At 48.1% G+C, this 22,314-nt stretch overlaps 1 protein-coding gene across 1 annotated transcript in view; it reads left to right on the top strand.

The window, feature by feature from the left end:
- The window catches only part of LOC139383137 (small G protein signaling modulator 2-like), a 121,267-nt gene that overhangs the window by 57,442 nt on the left and 41,511 nt on the right, over positions 1-22,314 (top strand). The window contains exons 4-8 of the mRNA XM_071127492.1: positions 10,906-11,079; positions 11,583-11,650; positions 12,398-12,546; positions 18,565-18,699; positions 20,597-20,721. Of these exons, the coding sequence (XP_070983593.1) occupies positions 10,906-11,079; positions 11,583-11,650; positions 12,398-12,546; positions 18,565-18,699; positions 20,597-20,721 (651 nt within the window). The remainder of the gene's footprint in view (positions 1-10,905; positions 11,080-11,582; positions 11,651-12,397; positions 12,547-18,564; positions 18,700-20,596; positions 20,722-22,314) is intronic.

Below are 22,314 nucleotides of genomic sequence, written 5' to 3'. Positions count from 1 at the left end.
GATGTCCACACTGTCCTAGAGATGTTCACACTGCCCTAGAGATGTCCACACTGTCCTAGAGATGTCCACACTGTCCTAGAGATGTCCACACTGTCCTAGAGATGTCCACACTGTCCTAGAGATGTTCACACTGTCCTAGAGATGTCCACCTTGTCCTAGAGATGTCCACACTGTCCTAGAGATGTCCACACTGTTCTAGAGATGTCCACACTGTCCTAGAGATGTCCACACTGTTCTAGAGATGTCCACACTGTCCTAGAGATGTCCACATGCTCCTGTCTGCTGCCATCACACTGTCCTAGATATGTCCAAATTTTTACTCCTGAACTTATTTAGGCTTGCCATAACAAATGAGTTGAATACTTATTGACTCAAGACATTTCAGCTTTTCCTTTTTAATGAATTTGTAAAAATGTCACACAAAACATATTTCCACTTTGACATGATCAATCAATCAATCAATCAAATTTATAAAGCCCTTTTTTCATCAGCCGATTTCACAAAGTGCTGTACAAGAAGCCCAGCCTAAAACCCCAGACAGCAAGCAATGCAGGTGTAGAAGCACGGTGGCTAGGAAAAACTCCCTAGAAAGGAAGGAACCTAGGAGGAAACCTAGAGAGGAACCAGACTCTGATGCGGTATTGTGTGTAGGCCCGTGACAAACAACAAGACTGGAAGTATCACCCCTCATACCCCCTGAAGCATCCCAGAAGCCCCTCTCTGTCTGTGTCTACTGCCTATGTATTCGTTCAAAATGGCACCATATTTCCTATGGGCCCTGGTCAAAAGTAACTCACTGAATAGGGAATAGGGGGGCCACTTGGGAAGCAGGCCATATTGTTGGCCAGTGTGAGGAGTGTTCCCCATGAGCATACTGTGGGAGTTTTCTGGTACATATACAAGTTTGTTTTTCATGTTCCTCTCCTTCTTCCTCTCTGCTTCTTCTCGGTGAGACGGCGATGGAAGGAGCTTGATTCAGTGTAGGAATTGACGGGGTTGCCTTCAAGCCCCGACTCTAGATTTAAATTTCAGAGCGGTGCGCACGTCTCGGATATAAACGCCGTCATCACGCCGGCGTATTCATCATGTTCATTTGGTTTTGTCGGAGTAAAATTGTAAATCGTGTCGTGTCAATCTACCTTCATCTCCTGTTGACATCATCTCCTGTTGACATCATCTCCTCTTGACATTTAATGACATTTAGAATTTTGTGAAGACCTGCGACATCCATGACTTCTGACTTCAACTGTATGTACGTGTGTGTGTGTGTGTGTGTATGTGTGTGAAGATCCACAACAAGATCCCTTGGCAGGCTGAAGAGGCATCGTGACTGCGGCTGCCAGTTTGAGTGGGAGTAGGGTGGTAATGGGAGGCATGTGTGTGTGAGGAGGGGGGGGACAGAGCCCTGAGAAGAACAATCAATGCAGGGTTTTGTAGCTGGTACAGCCAATTTTAAATTAGTGAAAAAATGAAAAGCTGTCAAACTCCTACATAACTTCTGGAGTAAAAGTGCCTTCAGAAAGTATTGAAACTTGACTTATTCCACAGCCTGAATTCAAAATGGATCAAATTTATTTTTTGTCTCATCCATATACACACACAAATCCCCATAATGACAAAGTGAAAACCTGTTTTTCAAAAACATAATTTACAAATGTATTCACACCCCTGAGTCAATATGTGTTAGAATCACCTTTGGCAACAATTACAGCTGTGAGTCTTTCTGGGTAAGCTTTGCACACCTGGATTGTACAATGCTGTTGATCATTGCTAGACATCCATTTTCAAGTCTTGCCGTAGATTTTCAAAACTAACTAGGCCACTCAAGAATATTAAATATCTTCTTGGTAAGTAACTCCAGTGTAGATTTGGCCTTGTGTTTTAGGTTATTGTCCTGCTGAAAGGTGAATTCATCTCCCAGTGTCTGGTGGAAAGCAGACTGAACCAGGTTTTCCTCTAGGATTTTGCCTGTGCTTAGCTCTATTCCGTTTATTTTTATCCTAAAAAACTCCCCAGTCCTTGCCGATGACAAGCATACCCATAACATGATGCAGCCACAACAATGCTTGAAGATATAAAGAGTGGTACTGGGGGATGTGTTGGATTTGCCCCAAACATAACGCTTTGTATTCAGGACATAAAGTTAATTTCTTTTTCCACATTTTTTACAGTTGTACTTTAGTGCCTTGTTGCAAACAGGATGTAGGTTTTGAAATATTTGTATTCTGTACAGGCTTCCTTCTTTTCACTCTGTCAATTAGGTTAGTATTGTGTTGTTGATCCATCCTCAGTTCTCTCCTATCACAGCCATTAAACTCTGTAACTGTTTCGAAGTTACCATTGGCCTCATGGTGAAATCCCTGAGCGGTTTCCTTCCTCTCCGGCAACTGAGTTAGGAAGGACACCTGTATCTTTGTAGTGACTGGGGTGTATTGATACACCATCCAAGGTGTAATTAATAACTTCACCATGCTCAAAGGGATATTCAATGTTTGCTTTGTAATTTTTGACCCATCTACCAATTGACTCAAGATACAGTGCCTTGCGAAAGTATTCGGCCCCCTTGAACTTTGCGACCTTTTGCCACATTTCAGGCTTCAAACATAAAGATATAAAACTGTATTTGTTTGTGAAGAATCAACAACAAGTGGACACAATCATGAAGTGGAACGACATTTATTGGATATTTCAAACTTTTTTAACAAATCAAAAACTGAAAAATTGGGCGTGCAAAATTATTCAGCCCCCTTAAGTTAATACTTTGTAGCGCCACCTTTTGCTGCGATTACAGCTGTAAGTCGCTTGAGGTATGTCTCTATCAGTTTTGCACATCGAGAGACTGACATTTTTTCCCATTCCTCCTTGCAAAACAGCTCGAGCTCAGTGAGGTTGGATGGAGAGCATTTGTGAACAGCAGTTTTCAGTTCTTTCCACAGATTCTCGATTGGATTCAGGTCTGGACTTTGACTTGGCCATTCTAACACCTGGATATGTTTATTTTTGAACCATTCCATTGTAGATTTTGCTTTATGTTTTGGATCATTGTCTTGTTGGAAGACAAATCTCCGTCCCAGTCTCAGGTCTTTTGCAGACTCCATCAGGTTGTCTTCCAGAATGGTCCTGTATTTGGCTCCATCCATCTTCCCATCAATTTTAACCATCTTCCCTGTCCCTGCTGAAGAAAAGCAGGCCCAAACCATGATGCTGCCAGCACCATGTTTGACAGTGGGGATGGTGTGTTCAGCTGTGTTGCTTTTACGCCAAACATAACGTTTTGCATTGTTGCCAAAAAGTTCAATTTTGGTTTCATCTGACCAGAGCACCTTCTTCCACATGTTTGGTGTGTCTCCCAGGTGGCTTGTGGCAAACTTTAAACAACACTTTTTATGGATATCTTTAAGAAATGGCTTTCTTCTAGCCACTCTTCCATAAAGGCCAGATTTGTGCATTATACGACTGATTGTTGTCCTATGGACAGAGTCTCCCACCTCAGCTGTAGATCTCTGCAGTTCATCCAGAGTGATCATGGGCCTCTTGGCTGCATCTCTGATCAGTCTTCTCCTTGTATTAGCTGAAAGTTTAGAGGGACGGCCAGGTCTTGGTAGATTTGCAGTGGTCTGATACTTCTTCCATTTCAATATTATCGCTTGCACAGTGCTCCTTGGGATGTTTAAAGCTTGGGAAATCTTTTTGTATCCAAATCCGGCTTTAAACTTCTTCACAACAGTATCCCGGACCTGCCTGGTGTGTTCCTTGTTCTTCATGATGCTCTCTGCGCTTTTAACGGACCTCTGAGACTATCACAGTGCAGGTGCATTTATACGGAGACTTGATTACACACAGGTGGATTGTATTTATCATCATTAGTCATTTAGGTCAACATTGGATCATTCAGAGATTCTCACTGAACTTCTGGAGAGAGTTTGCTGCACTGAAAGTAAAGGGGCTGAATAATTTTGCACGCCCAATTTTTCAGTTTTTGATTTGTTAAAAAAGTTTGAAATATCCAATAAATGTCGTTCCACTTCATGATTGTGTCCCACTTGTTGTTGATTCTTCACAAACAAATACAGTTTTATATCTTTATGTTTGAAGCCTGAAATGTGGCAAAAGGTCGCAAAGTTCAAGGGGGCCGAATACTTTCGCAAGGCACTGTATTTCATCTTTTCATTTTTAATTAATTTGCAAAAATGTCAAAAAACATAACTCCACTTTGACATTATGCAAGGCAAGTCAGTTAAGAACAAATTCTTATTTACAATGACGGCCCTACCAGAGAACAGTGAGTTAACCGCCTTGTTCAGGTGCAGAACGACAGTCAGCTCGGGGATTCAATCTAGCAACCTTTCGGTTACTGGCCCAACGTTCTAACCAATAGGCTACCTGCTGATTACTGGCCGTGCACCTGGCCTCTCCTCTGCACCTGACCTCTCCTCTGCACCTGACCTCTCCTCTGCACCTGACCTCTCCTCTGCACCTGACCTCTCCGCTGCACCTGACCTCTCCTCTGCACCTGACCTCTCCTCTGCACCTGGCCTCTCCTCTGCACCTGACCTCTCCTCTGCACCTGGCCTCTCCTCTGCACCTGAACTCTCCGCTGCACCTGGCCTCTCCTCAGCACCTGAACTCTCCTCAGCACCTGACCTCTCCAATGCACCTGACCTCTCTGTGCACCTGGCCTCTCCTCTGCACCTGACCTCTCTGTGCACCTGGCCTCTCCTCTGCACCTGACCTCTCCTCTGCACCTGACCTCTCTGTGCACCTGGCCTCTCCGCTGCACCTGGCCTCTCCGCTGCACCTGGCCTCTCCTCTGCACCTGGCCTCTCCGCTGCACCTGGCCTCTATGTGCACCTGACCTCTCCTCTGCACCTGGCCTCTCCGCTGCACCTGGCCTCTATGTGCACCTGACCTCTCCTCTGCACCTGGCCTCTCCGCTACACCTGGCCTCTATGTGCACCTGACCTCTCCTCTGCACCTGGCCTCTCCGCTGCACCTGGCCTCTCCTCTGCACCTGACCTCTCCTCTGCACCTGACCTCTCCTCTGCACCTGACCTCTCCTCTGCACCTGGCCTCTCCGCTGCACCTGACCTCTCCTCTGCACCTGACCTCTCCTCTGCACCTGACCTCTCCTCTGCACCTGACCTCTCCGCTGCACCTGGCCTCTCCGCTGCACCAGGCCTCTCTGCTGCACCTGACCTCTCCTCTGCACCTGACCTCTCCTCTGCACCTGGCCTCTCCTCTGCACCTGACCTCTCCTCTGCACCTGACCTCTCCTCTGCACCTGACCTCTCCTCTGCACCTGACCTCTCCTCTGCACCTGGCCTCTCCTTTGCACCAGGCCTCTCTGCTGCACCAGGCCTCTCTGCTGCACCTGGCCTCTATGCTGCACCTGGCCTCTATGCTGCACCTGGCCTCTCCTCTGCACCTGACCTCTCCTCTGCACCTGGCCTCTCCTCTGCACCTGGCCTCTCCTCTGCACCTGGCCTCTCCTCTGCACCTGACCTCTCCGCTCCACCTGGCCTCTCCGCTGCACCTGGCCTCTCCGCTGCACCTGGCCTCGCCGCTGCACCTGGCCTCTCCGCTGCACCTGGCCTCTCCTCTGCACCTGACCTCTCCTCTGCACCTGGCCTCTTCTCAGCACCTGACCTCTCCTCAGCACCTGACCTCTCCAATGCACCTGACCTCTCTGTGCACCTGGCCTCTCCTCGGCACCTGACCTCTCCTCTGCACCTGACCTCTCCTCTGCACCTGACCTCTCCTCTGCACCTGGCCTCTCCTTTGCACCAGGCCTCTCTGCTGCACCAGGCCGCTCTGCTGCACCTGGCCTCTATGCTGCACCTGGCCTCTATGCTGCACCTGGCCTCTCCTCTGCACCTGACCTCTCCTCTGCACCTGGCCTCTCCTCTGCACCTGGCCTCTCCTCTGCACCTGACCTCTCCGCTCCACCTGGCCTCTCCGCTGCACCTGGCCTCTCCGCTGCACCTGGCCTCTCCTCTGCACCTGACCTCTCCTCTGCACCTGGCCTCTCCTCTGCACCTGAACTCTCCGCTGCACCTGGCCTCTCCTCAGCACCTGACCTCTCCTCAGCACCTGACCTCTCCAATGCACCTGTCCTCTCTTCTGCACCTGACCTCTCCTCTGCACCTGGCCTCTCCTCTGCACCTGGCCTCTCCTCTGCACCTGACCTCTCCGCTCCACCTGGCCTCTCCGCTGCACCTGGCCTCTCCGCTGCACCTGGCCTCTCCTCTGCACCTGACCTCTCCTCTGCACCTGGCCTCTCCTCTGCACCTGAACTCTCCGCTGCACCTGGCCTCTCCTCAGCACCTGACCTCTCCTCAGCACCTGACCTCTCCAATGCACCTGTCCTCTCTTCTGCACCTGGCCTCTCCTCTGCACCTGGCCTCTCCTCTGCACCTGACCTCTCCGCTCCACCTGGCCTCTCCGCTGCACCTGGCCTCTCCGCTGCACCTGGCCTCTCCTCTGCACCTGACCTCTCCTCTGCACCTGGCCTCTCCTCTGCACCTGAACTCTCCGCTGCACCTGGCCTCTCCTCAGCACCTGACCTCTCCTCAGCACCTGACCTCTCCAATGCACCTGACCTCTCTGTGCACCTGTCCTCTCTTCTGCACCTGGCCTCTCCTCTGCACCTGGCCTCTCCGCTGCACCTGGCCTCTATGTGCACCTGACCTCTCCTCTGCACCTGGCCTCTCCGCTGCACCTGGCCTCTATGTGCACCTGACCTCTCCTCTGCCCCTGGCCTCTCCGCTGCACCTGACCTCTCCTATGCACCTGGCCTCTCTGCGGTACCTGGCCTCTCCGCTGCACCTGGCCTCTATGTGCACCTGACCTCTCCTCAGCACCTGACCTCTCCTCTGCACCTGACCTCTCCTCTGCACCTGACCTCTCCTCTGCACCTGACCTCTCCTCTGCACCTGACCTCTCCTCTGCACCTGACCTCTCCTCTGCACCTGACCTCTCCTCTGCACCTGGCCTCTCCTCTGCACCTGGCCTCTCCGCTGCACCTGACCTCTCCTCTGCACCTGGCCTCTCCGCTGCACCTGGCCTCTCTGCTGCACCTGACCTCTCCTTTGCACCAGGCCTCTCTGCTGCACCAGGCCTCTCTGCTGCACCTGGCCTCTATGCTGCACCTGGCCTCTCCTCTGCACCTGACCTCTCCTCTGCACCTGACCTCTCCTCTGCACCTGACCTCTCCGCTGCACCTGGCCTCTCCTCTGCACCTGACCTCTCCTCTGCACCTGACCTCTCCTCTGCACCTGACCTCTCCGCTCCACCTGGCCTCTCCGCTGCACCTGGCCTCTCCGCTGCACCTGGCCTCTCCTCTGCACCTGACCTCTCCTCAGCACCTGACCTCTCCAATGCACCTGACCTCTCTGTGCACCTGGCCTCTCCTCTGCACCTGACCTCTCCGCTGCACCTGGCCTCTATGTGCACCTGACCTCTCCTCAGCACCTGACCTCTCCTCTGTACCTGGCCTCTCCTCTGCACCTGACCTCTCCTCTGCACAATCTCCGCTGCACCTGACCTCTCTGTGCACCTGACCTCTCCAATGCACCTGACCTCTCTGTGCACCTGGCCTCTCCTCGGCACCTGACCTCTCCTCTGCACCTGACCTCTCTGTGCACCTGGCCTCTCCTCTGCACCTGGCCTCTCCTCTGCACCTGGCCTCTCCGCTGCACCTGGCCTCTATGTGCACCTGGCCTCTATGTGCACCTGACCTCTCCTCTGCACCTGGCCTCTCCGCTGCACCTGACCTCTCCTCTGCACCTGGCCTCTCCGCTGCACCTGACCTCTCCTCTGCACCTGACCTCTCCTCTGCACCTGACCTCTCCTCTGCACCTGACCTCTCCGCTGCACCTGGCCTCTCCGCTGCACCTGGCCTCTCCGCTGCACCAGGCCTCTCTGCTGCACCTGACCTCTCCTTTGCACCAGGCCTCTCTGCTGCACCAGGCCTCTCTGCTGCACCAGGCCTCTCTGCTGCACCTGGCCTCTCCTCTGCACCTGACCTCTCCTCTGCACTTGACCTCTCCTCTGCACCTGACCTCTCCGCTGCACCTGGCCTCTCCTCTGCACCTGACCTCTCCTCTGCACCTGGCCTCTCCTCTGCACCTGGCCTCTCCTCTGCACCTGACCTCTCCTCTACACCTGGCCTCTCTGCTGCACCTGGCCTCTCTGCTGCCTATCAGCTCTTCCTCTATGTTGATTTATATAGAAGATTGGTGAGACGTGAAATATTGTATGTATGGTATGACTGCTAGTTAGCAGACTACTATACTATGCCACTTTGTTTACATACTCATCTCATTTGTACATACTGTACCCGATACCATCTACTGTATCTTGCCTATGCTGCTCTGTACCATCACTCATTCATATATCCTTATGTACATATTCTTTATCCCCTTACACTGTGTACAAGACAGTAGTTTTGGAATTGTTAGTTAGATTACTTGTTATTACTGCATTGTCGGATTTTCGCACTCGCATTAACATCTGCTAACCATGTGTATGTGACAAATAAAATTTGATTTGATTTGATTTGATTTGATTTGATTTATTGCAGATGTGAACAAACCTACCACTACTGTCACTATGACTAGAGGGCAGGATAGACTTGACTGTACAGTTAGCGACTGCGTAAGGGAAGTACCAAAACACCCTTTAAGGGGAAGAGCATGCAGGGAGATGAGGACATGTTGCTATATGGAAGAAATGAAATAGTAACACCTGCAAAATGAGGAATGTAAACCACGGAAACATACACTACCATCCCCTGTGCCTAATTAAAAACATCACACAAACCTCACCGAAGCAACAAAAAAACAAAAACATTTTTGGACCAGCCCCCCCAGTAAATGTACAACTGTCCCTTTAGTAAAAACCTATTAAGAATCTCCCATTGAATCCTAAGCGGACCTCCTGACTGTATGGTATGCTGCCCCCTCCTGGTGACAACTACAACATCACCTGTTAAACAGGTGTCTTTCTGTAGAGTCCCAAATCAACCCATAGCCACTCGCCCCACCCATTATGTACTGTATAGGTGACACGGTGGAGACCGTACCATAGCCATTATACCTATCCTACCCCTTTTTAATGGAGTCAAGTGCATACACACTGTAGTTACACACAACAAGACAATTACTCAGCTCAGAGATAGCATACAGTCTACTCTACAGTAGGGTTGAAAAACGTATATAAACTTGTTTGGAGGATTTCCTAATTCCTTTATTCTTCCAACTGGGACTTCTGGAATCCCCAACCTACAGCAACACCAGTCTTACCTGAGATCATCTGCTGAACCCTGACCCCTGAACCCTGACCCTAACCCCTACTCCGAACCCTAACCCCGAACCCTAACCCCTACCTCGTACCCTAACCCCGAACCCTGACCCTAACCCCGAACCCTGACCCTAACCCCGAACCCTGACCCTAACCCTAACCCCGAACCCTGACCCTAACCCGAACCCTGACCCCAACCCCTACCTCAAACCCTATCCCCTACCTCGAACCCTGACCCTAACCCCGAACCCTAACCCGGAACCCTGACCCTAACCCCGAACCCTAACCCCAACCCCTACCTCGAACCCTAACCCATACCTCAAACCCTGACCTCGAACCATTACCCTAACCCTAACCCCGAACCCTGACCCTAACCTTGACCCCAACCCCCGAACCCTAACCCCAACCTCGAACCCTAACCCCTACCTCGTACCCTGACCCCGAACCCTAACCCTAACCCTAACCCCGAACCCTGACCCTAACCCCAACCCTGACCCTATCCCCTACCTCGAAACCCTGACCCTAACCCCGAACCCTGACCCTAACCCCGAACCCTGACCCTAACCCCAACCCCCCAACCCCTACCTCGAACCCTAACCCCGAACCCTAACCCTACCTCGAACCCTGACCCCGAACCCTGACCCTAACCCCGAACCCTGACCCTAACCCTGACCCCAACCCCCGAACCCTAACCCCATCCTCGAACCCTAACCCCTACCTCAACCCTGACCCTAACCCTAACCCCGAACCCTGACCCTAACCCTAACCCCGAACCCTGACCCTAACCCCGAACCCTGACCCTAACCCCAAACCCTAACCCCTACCTCGAACCCTGACCCGAACCCTAACCCCTACCTCGAACCCTAACCCCGAACCCTGACCCTAACCCCGAACCCTGACCCTAACCCCGAACCCTAACCCCTACCTCGAACCCTAACCCCGAACCCTGACCCTTAACCCTAACCCCTACCTCGAACCCTAACCCCTACCTCAAACCCTAACCTTTAACTCAAACCCCCCTACCCCTAACACTTACCTCAAACCCTAACCTTAACTCAAACCCCCCAAACCCTAACACCTACCTCCGAACCCTAACCTTAACTCAAACCCCCCAAACCCTAACCCCTACTCCGAACCCTAACCTTAACTCAAACCCCTACCCCTTACACCTACCTCGAACCCTAACCTTAACTCAAACCCCTACCCCTAACCCCTACCTCGGACCCTACCCCTAACACCTACCTCAAACCCTAACCTTAACTCAAACCCCCCAAACCCTAACCCCTACTCCGCACCCTAACCTTAACTCAAACCCCTATCCCTAACCCTACCCCCAACCCCTACCTCAAACCCTACCCCTAACCCCTACCTCGAACCCTAACCTTAACTCAAACCCCTACCCCTACCCCTACCTCGAACCCTAAGCGCTACCTCGTACCCTAACCCCTACCTCAAACCCTACCCCTAACCCCTACCTCGAACCCTAACCTTAACTCAAACCCCTACCCCTACCCCTACCTCGAACACTAAGCCCTACCTCGTACCCTAACCCCTACCTCAAACCCTAACCCTGTCATTTACTGTCCTTTGCCTTTTGCCCCCTAGAACCCAGAGGACCCAGCGTGTGGGTCAGGAGCCCCTGAAGAGGCAGGAGTCGTCGTCTGCAGGTCGCGCCCCCCAGCCCCTCTCCGCTCAGGCCATCAAGCACATCTGGGTTCGCACCGCCCTCTTCGAGAAGGTCCTGGACAAGGTCGTACAGTACATCGTGGATAACTCCAGGTAAGAAATGAATGGCAACTTCTGCATTAACTCACACTGCACTGTATGCAAAGAGCAACATCTTGTCCATGTCTCTTCCAGCCAATTGAATTAGCTTTCTCCCTGTTGCCTTTTGTTCTGCACATGACATTTCTGCCTGTCTTGAACTGTCAGACTCCCTCATTTCATTCCCTCCTTATGTCTTGCATAAAGCCTAATGGAGTCATTTGAGTGTTGTTTTTCCATTGTTTGACTCAATGCTCTTTTGTTGTTTCTCTACATTGCGTGTGTGTGTGTGTGTGTGTGTGTGTGTGTGTGTGTGTGTGTGTGTGTGTGTTAAGTACTATGAGAGGGAGGCTCTGATGTGTGTGTGTGTGTTGTCTCTACAGTAAGTACTATGAGAGGGAGGCTCTGATTGTGTGTGTGTGTGTGTGTGTGTGTGTGTGTGTGTGTGTGTTGTCTCTACAGTAAGTACTATGAGAGGGAGGCTCTGATGTGTGTGTGTGTGTGTGTTGTCTCTACAGTAAGTACTATGAGAGGGAGGCTCTGATGCATGACTCAGTGTTTGGACCCATCCTGGCATGTCTACTGGGTAAGTTGACCCTAAGAGCTGTTATAATGCTACATTGGGTTGTTATAACACCCCTGTGGACTGTTATAATGCTACGTCGGGTTGTTATAATGTCATTACGGACTGATATAATGCTACATTGTATTGTTATAATGTCCCTACGTGATGTTATAATGCAATATTGGGTTGTTATGTCTCTACGGACTGATATAATGCTACATTGCATTGTTATAATGACCCTTCAGACTGTTATAATGCTACATTGGGTTGTTGTAATGTCTCTATGGACTGCTGTTATAATGCTACATTGGGTTGTTATAATGTCTCCACCGACTGTTTTAATGCTACATTGCGCTGTTATGTCTCTACGGACTGATATAATGCTACATTGGGTATTTATAATGTCTTTACGGCCTGTTATAATGCTACATTGGGTTGTTATAATGTCTCTATGGACTGATATAATGCTACATTGGGTATTTATAATGTCTTTACGGCCTGTTATAATGCTACATTGGGTTGTTATAATGTCTCTATGGACTGATATAATGCTACATACAGTAGATACTCTTTTTGCCTCTATTTACTCTCTCTCTCTCCCTCCGTCATTCTCACCCTATTTTCCCCCCTCTTTATATCCCTCTCCCCCCTCTCCCCCTCCCTCTCCTCCCTCTCCCCCTCCCTCTCTCCTCTCTCCCCCCTCCCTCCCGCTCCCCCCCCCCCCCCCCCCCCCCCCCTCTCTCCCCCCTCCCCCCCTCCCTCCTCCAGTGGGTCCCTGTGCTCTGGAGTACACTAAGCTGAAGACGACCGACCACTTCTGGACGGACCCGTCGGCCAACGAGTTGGTCCAGCGCCACCGGATCCACGGGGCCCACCGGGGCCAGGACGCTTCCCCCAGCAGGAGGCCCGCTCTAGGGGTGAGAGACACTGGGTCCCTGGGGGCCTGAGGAATGCATGGGGCTCTTACTGGAGCAGTTGGTCAATACTGTACAATTCATTCCGTAAGGATTCAATGAGCAGCTATGGCAATACTAATTTCCTTTCATACATTTGAAGTCAGAAGTTTACATACACTTAGTTTGTAGTGATCAAATCTCGTTTTTCAACCACTCCACACATTTCTTGTTAACGAACTATAGTTTTGGCAAGTCGGTTAGGATATCTACTTTGTGCATGACACAAGTAATTTTTCCAACAATTATTTACAGGCAGGCTAATTGACATAATTTGAGTCAATTGGAGGTGTATCTGTGGATGTATTTCAAGGCCTACCTTCAAACTCAGTGCCTCTTTGCTTGACATCATGGGAAAATCAAAAGAAATCAGCAAAGACCTCAGAAAAAAATGGTATACCTCCACAAGTCTAGTTCATCCTTGGGAGCAATTTCCAAACGCCTGAAGTTACCACGTTCATCTGTACAAACAATAGTACGCAAGTATAAATACCATGGGACCACGTAGCCGTCATACCGCTCAGGAAGGAGACGCGTTCTGTCTTCTAGAGATGAACGTACTTTGGTGCAAAAAGTGCAAATCAATCCCAGAACAACAGCAAAGGACCTTGTGAAGATGCTGGAGGAAACAGGTACAAAAGTATCTATATCCACAGTAAAACAAGTCTTATATCGACGTAACCTGAAAGGCCGCTCAGCAAGGAAGAAGCCACTGCTCCAAAACGTCCATAAAAAAGCCAGACTACGGTTAGAAACTGCACATGGGGACAAAGATCGTACGTATGTCCTCTGGTCTGAAGAAACAAAAGTAGAACTGTTTGGCCATAATGACCATCGTTATGTTTGGAGGAAAAAGGGGGAGGCTTGCAAGTTGAAGAACACCATCCCAACCGTGAAGCACGGGGATGGCAGCATCATGTTGTGGGGGCGCTTTGCTGCACGAGGGACTGGTGCACTTCACAAAATAGATGGAATCATGAGGAAGGAACATTTTGTGGATATATTGAAGCAACATCTCGACATCAGTATCATTTTGGTTGCAAATGGGTCTTCCAAATGGACAATGACCCCAAGCATACTTCCAAAGTTGTGGCAAAATGGCTTAAGGACAACAAAGTCAAGGTATTGGAGTGGCCATCACAAAGCCCTGACCTCAATCCCATAGAAAATGTGTGGGCAGAACTGAAAAAGCGTGTGCGAGCAAGGAGGCCTACAAACCTGACTCAGTTACACCAGCTTTGTCAGGAGGAATGGGCCAAAATTCACCCAACTTATTGTGGGAAGCTTGTGGAAGGCTACCCAAAACGTTTGACCCAAGTTAAACAATTTAAAAGGCAATGCTACCAAATACTAATTGAGTGTATGTAAACTTCTGACCCACTGGGAATGTGATGAAAGAAATAAAAGCTGAAATAAATAATTCTCTCTACTATTATTCTGACATTTAACATTCTTAAAATAAGGTGGTGATCCCAACTGACCTAAAACAGGGAATTTTTACTAGGATTAAATGTCAGGAATTGTGAAAAACTGAGTTTAAATGTATTTGGCTAAGATGTATGTAAACTTCAGATTTCAACTGTATTTAGCCAGGATAGTTCACTTAGTAACAATTGTTTTCCCAGGAGTCCTGGGAGCAGTTTCTCAGAAGGGCACAGACCCTTGTAGTTAGACAATAGGGTTAAGTAACTACAATGTTATTGGTTCAAATCCCTGATGGGTAAAGGACCCAGTCAGTTTCAATCATGGTCTGCGTCCCAAATGACACCCTATTCCCTAAATAGTGCACTACTTTAGACCAGGGCCCAATAGAACCCTATTCCCTATATATAGTGCACTACTTTAGACCAGGGCCCTATAGAACCCTATTCCCTATATAGTGCACTACTTTAGACCAGGGCCCTAGAGAACCCTATTCCCTATATAGTGCACTACTTTAGACCAGGGCCCTAGAGAACCCTATTCCCTATATAGTGCACTACTTTAGACCAGGGCCCAATAGAACCCTATTCCCTATATAGTGCACTACTTTAGACCAGGGCCCAATAGAACCCTATTCCCTATATAGTGCACTACTGTAGACCAGGGCCCTATAGAACCCTATTCCCTATATAGTGCACTACTTTAGACCAGGGCCCTAGAGAACCCTATTCCCTATATATAGTGCACTACTTTAGACCAGGGCCCTATAGAACCCTATTCCCTATATAGTGCACTACTTTAGACCAGGGCCCAATAGAACCCTATTCCCTATATAGTGCACTACTTTAGACCAGGGCCCAATAGAACCCTATTCCCTATATAGTGCACTACTTTAGACCAGGGCCCTATTCCCTATATAGTGCACTACTTTAGACCAGGCCCCTATAGAACCCTATTCCCTATATAGTGCACTACTTTAGACCAGGGCCCTATAGAACCCTATTCCCTATATATAGTGCACTACTTTAGACCAGAGCCCTATGGCACCCTATTCCCTATATAGTGCACTACTTTTGACCAGGGCCCAATAGGTGCCAGTCACATTCTGTTAAAGGTCCCCAAAGCACACAGTTGCCTGGGTCGCTCCTCTTTTCAGTTCACAGCAGTTAGCAACTGCAAAAAACAAGATGCAACAAACAGTCAAACTGGACCATTTTATCTCCGTTTCCACATTCAAAGACAATCATGGACACTCTTTTACTGACACTTGTGGCTGCTTCGCGTGATGTGTTTAATCTGCCATTTTGTCCTTTGTGCCTAACAATTTTTGTGTCATGTTTGTGCTGCTACTAATTTGTGTTGTCGTGTTGAGTTGCTGTCGTGTTGTGTTGTTGTCGTGTTGAGTTGCTGTCGTGTTGAGTTGCTGTCGTGTTGTGTTGCTGTCGTGTTGAGTTGCTGTCGTGTTGTGTTGCTGTCGTGTTGAGTTGCTGTCGTGTTGAGTTGCTGTCGTGTTGAATTGTTGTCGTGTTGAGTTGCTGTCATGTTGTGTTGTTGTCGTGTTGAGTTGAATTGCTGTCGTGTTGAGTTGTTGTCGTGTTGTGCTGCTGTCGTGTTGTGTTGTCATGCTGTGTTGTTGTTGTGTTATTGTCATGTGTTATTGTCATGTTGTTGTGTTGTCTTGTGTTGTTGTCATATTGTGTTGCTGTCATGTTGTGTTGTGTTGCTGCTATGTCGGGTTGTTGTCATGTTGTGTTGCTGCTATGTCGGGTTGTTGTCATGTTGTGTTGCTGCTATGTCAGGTTGTTGTCATGTTGTGTTGCTGCTATGTCGGGTTGTTGTCATGTTGTGTTGCTGCTATGTCGGGTTGTTGTCATGTTGTGTTGCTGCTATGTCTTGTTGTCATGTTGTGTCATGTTGTGTTGCTGCATGTCGGGTTGTTGTCATGTTGTGTTGCTGCATGTCGGGTTGTTGTCATGTTGTGTTGCTGCATGTCGGGTTGTTGTCATGTTGTGTTGCTGCTATGTCAGGTTGTTGTCATGTTGTGTTGTTGTGTTGCTGTCATGTTGTGTTGCTGCATGTCGGGTTGTTGTCATGTTGTGTTGCTGCATGTCGGGTTGTTGTCATGTTGTGTTGCTGCATGTCGGGTTGTTGTCATGTTGTGTTGCTGCATGTCGGGTTGTTGTCATGTTGTGTTGTTGTGTTGCTTGAAAATAAAGGAGAGCAGCACACTCTAGGAGCTCAGATGCAAAAATGTAATATCCAACGTTTCGACAGCCAAGCTGTCTTCATCAGGGTATAATCACAAACACTGCGGGATGACTCGTTTATGTAGTGTCAAAAGACACACAGGTGTCTGTAATCATGGCCAAAAGTGGCCTGATATCATTGGTTAATTCTCAAATATTAAAATGGCAGACAAAGAACAGCATTACAAACAACAAATGGATAGCATACGATCATAGATTTATTTTAGACTACACAAACTTACAAACAATTACAATGGCAAAGTCACAATAATCACAAGAGTGGCTTCAGATCAAAGTCTACGTTGAGACCGAAGGGAACAAGGGTCTCGGAGCATCGTAGCACCATTAGGTGCAAAAACTTTACTTATCCAGTTGAGGCCCTCTTTTTGGAGGCAGGCCACTCGATTTCGTCTCTGTTATATCGGCATCGAACATGTCACCCTCCCTAGGAGAGGGGGTGACCTTGATCATTTATTGTTAAAACGAGAGGCTGCCTGGATCTTTAACTTAAAGACCCTTGCTCTCTTCGGTCTCAACGTAGACTTTGACATGTTTGTGATTATACCCTGATGAAGACAGCTTGGCTGTCAAAACATTGAATATTACATTTTTGCATCTGAGCTCGTAGAGTGTTCGGCTCTCCTTTTATTTTCAAGTGTTCTACTCCGCTAGACAGCACCTCGCCTAACTAGGTGTGCGTTTCGCCTAAATAGGTGTTCTACTCCGCTAGACAGCACCTCGTTGTGTTGCTGCAGCACCTGTTTTGTTGTTGTCATGTTGTGTTGCTGTCATGTTTTGTTGTTGTCATGTTGTGTTGCTGCCATGTTTTGTTGTTGTCATGTTGTGTTGCTGCCATGTTTTGTTGTTGTCATGTTGTGTTGCTGTCATGTTTTGTTGTCATGTTGTGTTGCTACCATGTTGTTGTTGTGTTGTTGTCATGTTGTGTTGCACCATGTTGTTGTTGTGTTGTTGTTGTGTTGCACCATGTTGTTGTTGTGTTGTTGTCATGTTGTGTTGCTGTCATGTTTTGTTGTCATGTTGTGTTGCTACCATGTTGTTGTTGTGTTGTTGTCATGTTGTGTTGCACCATGTTGTTGTTGTTGTTGTCATGTTGCACCATGTTGTCATGTTGTGTTGCTACCACGTTGTGTTGTTGCCATGTTTTGTTGTTGCCACGTTGTGTTGTTGCCATGTTGTGTTGTTGCCATGTTGTTGTTGTGTTGTTGTCATGTTGTGTTGCACCATGTTGTTGTTGTGTTGTTGTCATGTTGTGTTGCTGCCACGTTGTGTTGTTGCCATGCTGTGTTGTCTTAGGTCTCTCTATGTAGTGTTGTTGCCATGTTGTGTTGTTGCCATGCTGTGTTGTCTTAGGTCTCTCTATGTAGTGTTGTTGCCACGTTGTGTTGTTGTCATGTTGTGTTGTTGCCACGTTGTGTTGTTGCCATGTTGTGTTGTTGTCATGTTGTGTTGTTGTCATGTTGTGTTGTTGTCATGTTGTGTTGTTGCCATGTTGTGTTGTTGTCATGTTGTGTTGTTGCCACGTTGTGTTGTTGTCATGTTGTGTTGTTGTCATGTTGTGTTGTTGCCATGTTGTGTTGTTGTCATGTTGTGTTGTTGCCATGTTGTGTTGTTGTCATGTTGTGTTGTTGCCATGTTGTGTTGTTGCCATGCTGTGTTGTCTTAGGTCTCTCTATGTAGTGTTGTTGCCATGTTGTGTTGTCTTAGGTCTCTCTATGTTGTGTTGTTGCCATGCTGTGTTGTCTTAGGTCTCTCTATGTAGTGTTGTTGCCATGTTGTGTTGTCTTAGGTCTCTCTATGTTGTGTTGTTGCCATGTTGTGTTGTCTTCTATGTTGTGTTGTTGCTCTCTATGTAGTGTTGTTGCCATGTTGTGTTGTCTTAGGTCTCTCTATGTTGTGTTGTTGCCATGCTGTGTTGTCTTAGGTCTCTCTATGTTGTGTTGTTGCCACGTTGTGTTGTTGCCATGTTGTGTTGTTGCCATGTTGTGTTGTTGCCATGCTGTGTTGTCTTAGGTCTCTCTATGTTGTGTTGTTGCCATGCTGTGTTGTCTTAGGTCTCTCCATGTAGTGTTGTGGTGTCTATTTTCTCGTGATGTGTGTTTTGTCCTAACATTTTTATCCCCCCATCCCTGCATTAAGCCTTTAGCCTCTTGCTAGGCCATCATTGTAAATAAGAATTTGTTGTTAAATAATGGTTAAATAAAAAAAATTGAGGGACAATCAGTCAGGATCTGAGTCACGTCCTTACACAATCAATACTCAACAACGTAGACCTTTCTCATGGCCTGTTTCCCAGATCCAGAAGAGACAGTCCAGCGTCAGCATGTCCGAGGATAAGTTTGCTGCATCTGCACGGGAATACGTGGAATCTCTTCACCAGAACTCCCGTACTCACCTGCTCTACGGCAAAAACAACGTCCTGGTCCAACCGGTAAGACTACACAGAATTTTAATACTGTAACATGTAGTAGTATTATTGTAGTATTGTACAAATATTTTTAGTACAGCCAAGAAGAGGATCAACCACCTTTATGAACCGGCTTCCTCGCTAGGTTTCTTCCTAGGCTCCTGCCTTTCTAGGGAGTTCAAACCCCCTCAGAGCCTGGTTCCTCGCTAGGTGTCTTCCTAGGTTCCTGCCTTCTAAGGAGTTCAAACCCCCTCCAGTCCCCTCTCCTGTTTTCAATACTCCAGCCCCCTCTCCTGTTTTCAATACTCCAGCCCCCTCTCCTGTTTTCAATACTCCAGCCCCCTCCTCTCTCTCTCCTGTTTTCAATACTCCAGCCCCCTCTCCTGTTTTCAACACTCTCAGCCCCTCTCCTGTTTTCAATACTCCAGCCTCCTTCCTGTTTTCAACACTCCAGCCCCCTCTCTTGTTTTCAACACTCCAGCCCCCTCTGTTTTCAATTCTCCAGCCCCCTTTCCTGTTTTCAATACTCCAGTTTTCAATACTCCAGCCCCCTTTTTTCCTGTTTGTTTTCAATACTCCAGCCCCCTCTCCTGTTTTCCTCCAGCCTCCTCTACTGTTTTCAATACTCCAGCCCCTCTCCTGTTTTCAATACTCCAGTCTTGTTTTCAATACTCCAGCCCCCTCCTGTTTTCAATACTCCAGCCCCCTCCCCTGTTTTCAATACTCCAGCCCCCTCTCCTGTTTTCAATACTCCAGCCCCCTCTCCTGTTTTCAATACTCCAGCCTCCTCTCCTGTTTTCAATACTCCAGCACCCTCTCCTGTTTTCAATACTCCAGCCCCCTCTCCTGTTTTCAATACTCCAGCCCCCTCTCCTGTTTTCAATACTCCAGCCCCCTCCCCTGTTTTCAATACTCCAGCCCCCTCCCCTGTTTTCAATACTCCAGCCCCCTCCCCTGTTTTCAATACTCCAGCCCCCTCCCCTGTTTTCAATACTCCAGCCCCCTCTCCTGTTTTCAATACTCCAGCCCCCTCTCCTGTTTTCAATACTCCAGCCCCCTCTCCTGTTTTCAATACTCCAGCCCCCTCCCCTGTTTTCAATACTCCAGCCCCCTCCCATTGTGAGGATAACGACACTGAGCCTTTTTCAACAAAAACAATAAGAGATTGGAGAACACGTTGAGAGGGATCTTAGACCATTCCTCCGTACAGAATCGTTCCAGATCTTTCCAGATCTTTGTTATCCTTCATCTGTTCTTATGGACTGTCCTCTTCAATTCAAAACCACAGGCTTTTCAATGGGAGTTCAAGTCCGGAGACGGAGGTGGCCATTGCAAAAATGTTGATTTTTGTAGTCAATTAACCATTTCTTTATAGATTTTGATTAGTGCTTGGGAGTTTAGTTGTAATTGCTAGAAGATCCACTTGAGGCCCATGAGGCAACCAGGTGTTTGGGCTAAAATGTCCTGCTACTGGGTAAAGTTCATGATGCCGTTGATCTTTACAAGGTCCCCAGGACCAGTAGAAGATAAATAGCCCCATAACATCACAGATCCACCACCATATTCTACCGTAGGTATGAGGTACTTTTCTGTGGGGCGGCAGGTAGCCTAGTGGTTAGAGTGTTGGACTAGTAACCGGAAAGTTGCAAGTTCAAACCCCCCAGCTGACAAGGTACAAATCTGTCGTTCTGCCCCTGAACAGGCAGTTAACCCACTGTTCCTAGGCCGTCATTGAAAATAAGAATTTGTTCTTAACTGACTTGCCTAGTTAAATAAAGGTAAAATATATATTTTTTTTTAAATACCGACGTTTATCAACAACAAGAGCTCTATTTTCATTGGCACTTTGGGATACCCGGTTATGGTCAGATGGCATGACAATTAAGCTCTTTGCCCCCCCACCCCCCTCCCTCCCATATAGAAGAAAGAAATAGAGGTGTTGCGGGGGTACCTGTCCCTTCACCAGTCAGGGGACAACCTCACCTTGAAGTGGACCCCTAACCAGCTCATCAACGGCACCCTGGGGGACTGTGACCTGGAGAAGAGGTAAGTACAGGGACATAGATGTGAAGTGCCGTAGGTAGAAACATATGGCGATGGACGTACCTTCCTATTTCACCTTTCACCTTTCAGAGAGTCAAGGCAACCTGACAAGAGTTACCACACAGGGGGCTTTAATGCCAAGCAGGAGTATTTATCATGGAAATGGAGAGATAATGAGAGAGATAATGAGATAGATAATGCATGAAATACGATATGATAACTATACATCTTAATAACATGGATATAGAGGAATATAAACTGGGTGGTTGGAGCCCTGTATGCTGATTGGCTAACAGCCATGGTATATCAAACCGTATACCATGGGATATAGAGGAATATAAACTGGGTGGTTGGAGCCCTGTATGCTGATTGGCTAACAGCCATGGTATATCAGACCGTATACCATGGGACATAGAGGAATGTGATGAGGAATAGAACAAAGGACTGTATAAATCTTAACAAACACGTACACTAGCGTTCAAAAGTTTTGGTGGTCACTTAGAAATGTCCTTGTTTTTTAAGTAAAAGCAAATTTGTTGTCTGTTAAAATAACATTAAATTGATCAGAAATACAGTGTAGACATTGTTAATGTTGTAAATGACTATTGTAGCTGGAAAAGGCAGATTTTTTTTATGGAATATCTACATAGGCGTACAGAGGCCCATTATCAGCAACCATCACTCCTGTGTTCCAATGGCACGTTGTGTTAGCTAATACAAGTTTATCATTTTAAAAGGCTAGTTGATCATTAGCCTGGATGCTGGCATTCGAGGCAGAGTTCCTCTGTCCAGTCTCAACGTCAACAGTGAAGAGGAGACTCCGGGATGCTGGCCTTCGAGGCAGAGTTCCTCTGTCCAGTCTCAACGTCAACAGTGAAGAGGTGACTCCGGGATGCTGGCCTTCTAGGCAGAGTTCTCTCAACGTCAACAGTGAAGAGGAGACTCCTGGATGCTGGCATTCGAGGCAGAGTTCCTCTGTCCAGTCTCAACGTCAACAGTGAAGAGGAGACTCCGGGATGCTGGCCTTCGAGGCAGAGTTCCTCTGTCCAGTCTCAACGTCAACAGTGAAGAGGTGACTCCGGGATGCTCCGGGATGCTGGCCTGCTGGCCTTCGAGGCAGAGTTCCTCTGTCCAGTCTCAACGTCAACAGTGAAGAGGAGACTCCGGGATGCTTGCCTTCGAGGCAGAGTTCCTCTGTCCAGTCTCAACGTCAACAGTGAAGAGGAGACTCCGGGATGCTGGCCTTCGAGGCAGAGTTCCTCTGTCCAGTGTCTGTGTTCTTTTGTCCATCTTAATCTTTTATTTTTTATTGGCCAGTCTGAGATGAGGCTTCTTCTTTGCAACTCTGCCGAGAAGGCCAGCATCCCAGAGTCGCTTCTTCACTGTATTTCTGATCAATTTGATGTTATTTTAAATGGACAATTTTTTTGTTTGTTGCTTTTCTTTCAAAAACAAGGACATTTCTAAGTGACCCCAATTTTTTTTAATGTGGTAGTGTACATAGTAACATAATAAACTCTGTAATACTATTACAAGGAATATAAACTACTACTAACAGTAACGGAAAACACACAATATCTCAGCCGTAACAACAAT

Source organism: Oncorhynchus clarkii, chromosome 24 (assembly GCF_045791955.1).
Source record: "Oncorhynchus clarkii lewisi isolate Uvic-CL-2024 chromosome 24, UVic_Ocla_1.0, whole genome shotgun sequence".
Taxonomy (NCBI): Eukaryota; Metazoa; Chordata; class Actinopteri; order Salmoniformes; family Salmonidae; genus Oncorhynchus; species Oncorhynchus clarkii.
The sequence above is the reverse complement of the archived record's forward strand: the minus strand, read 5'-3'. Positions and strand labels throughout refer to the sequence as shown.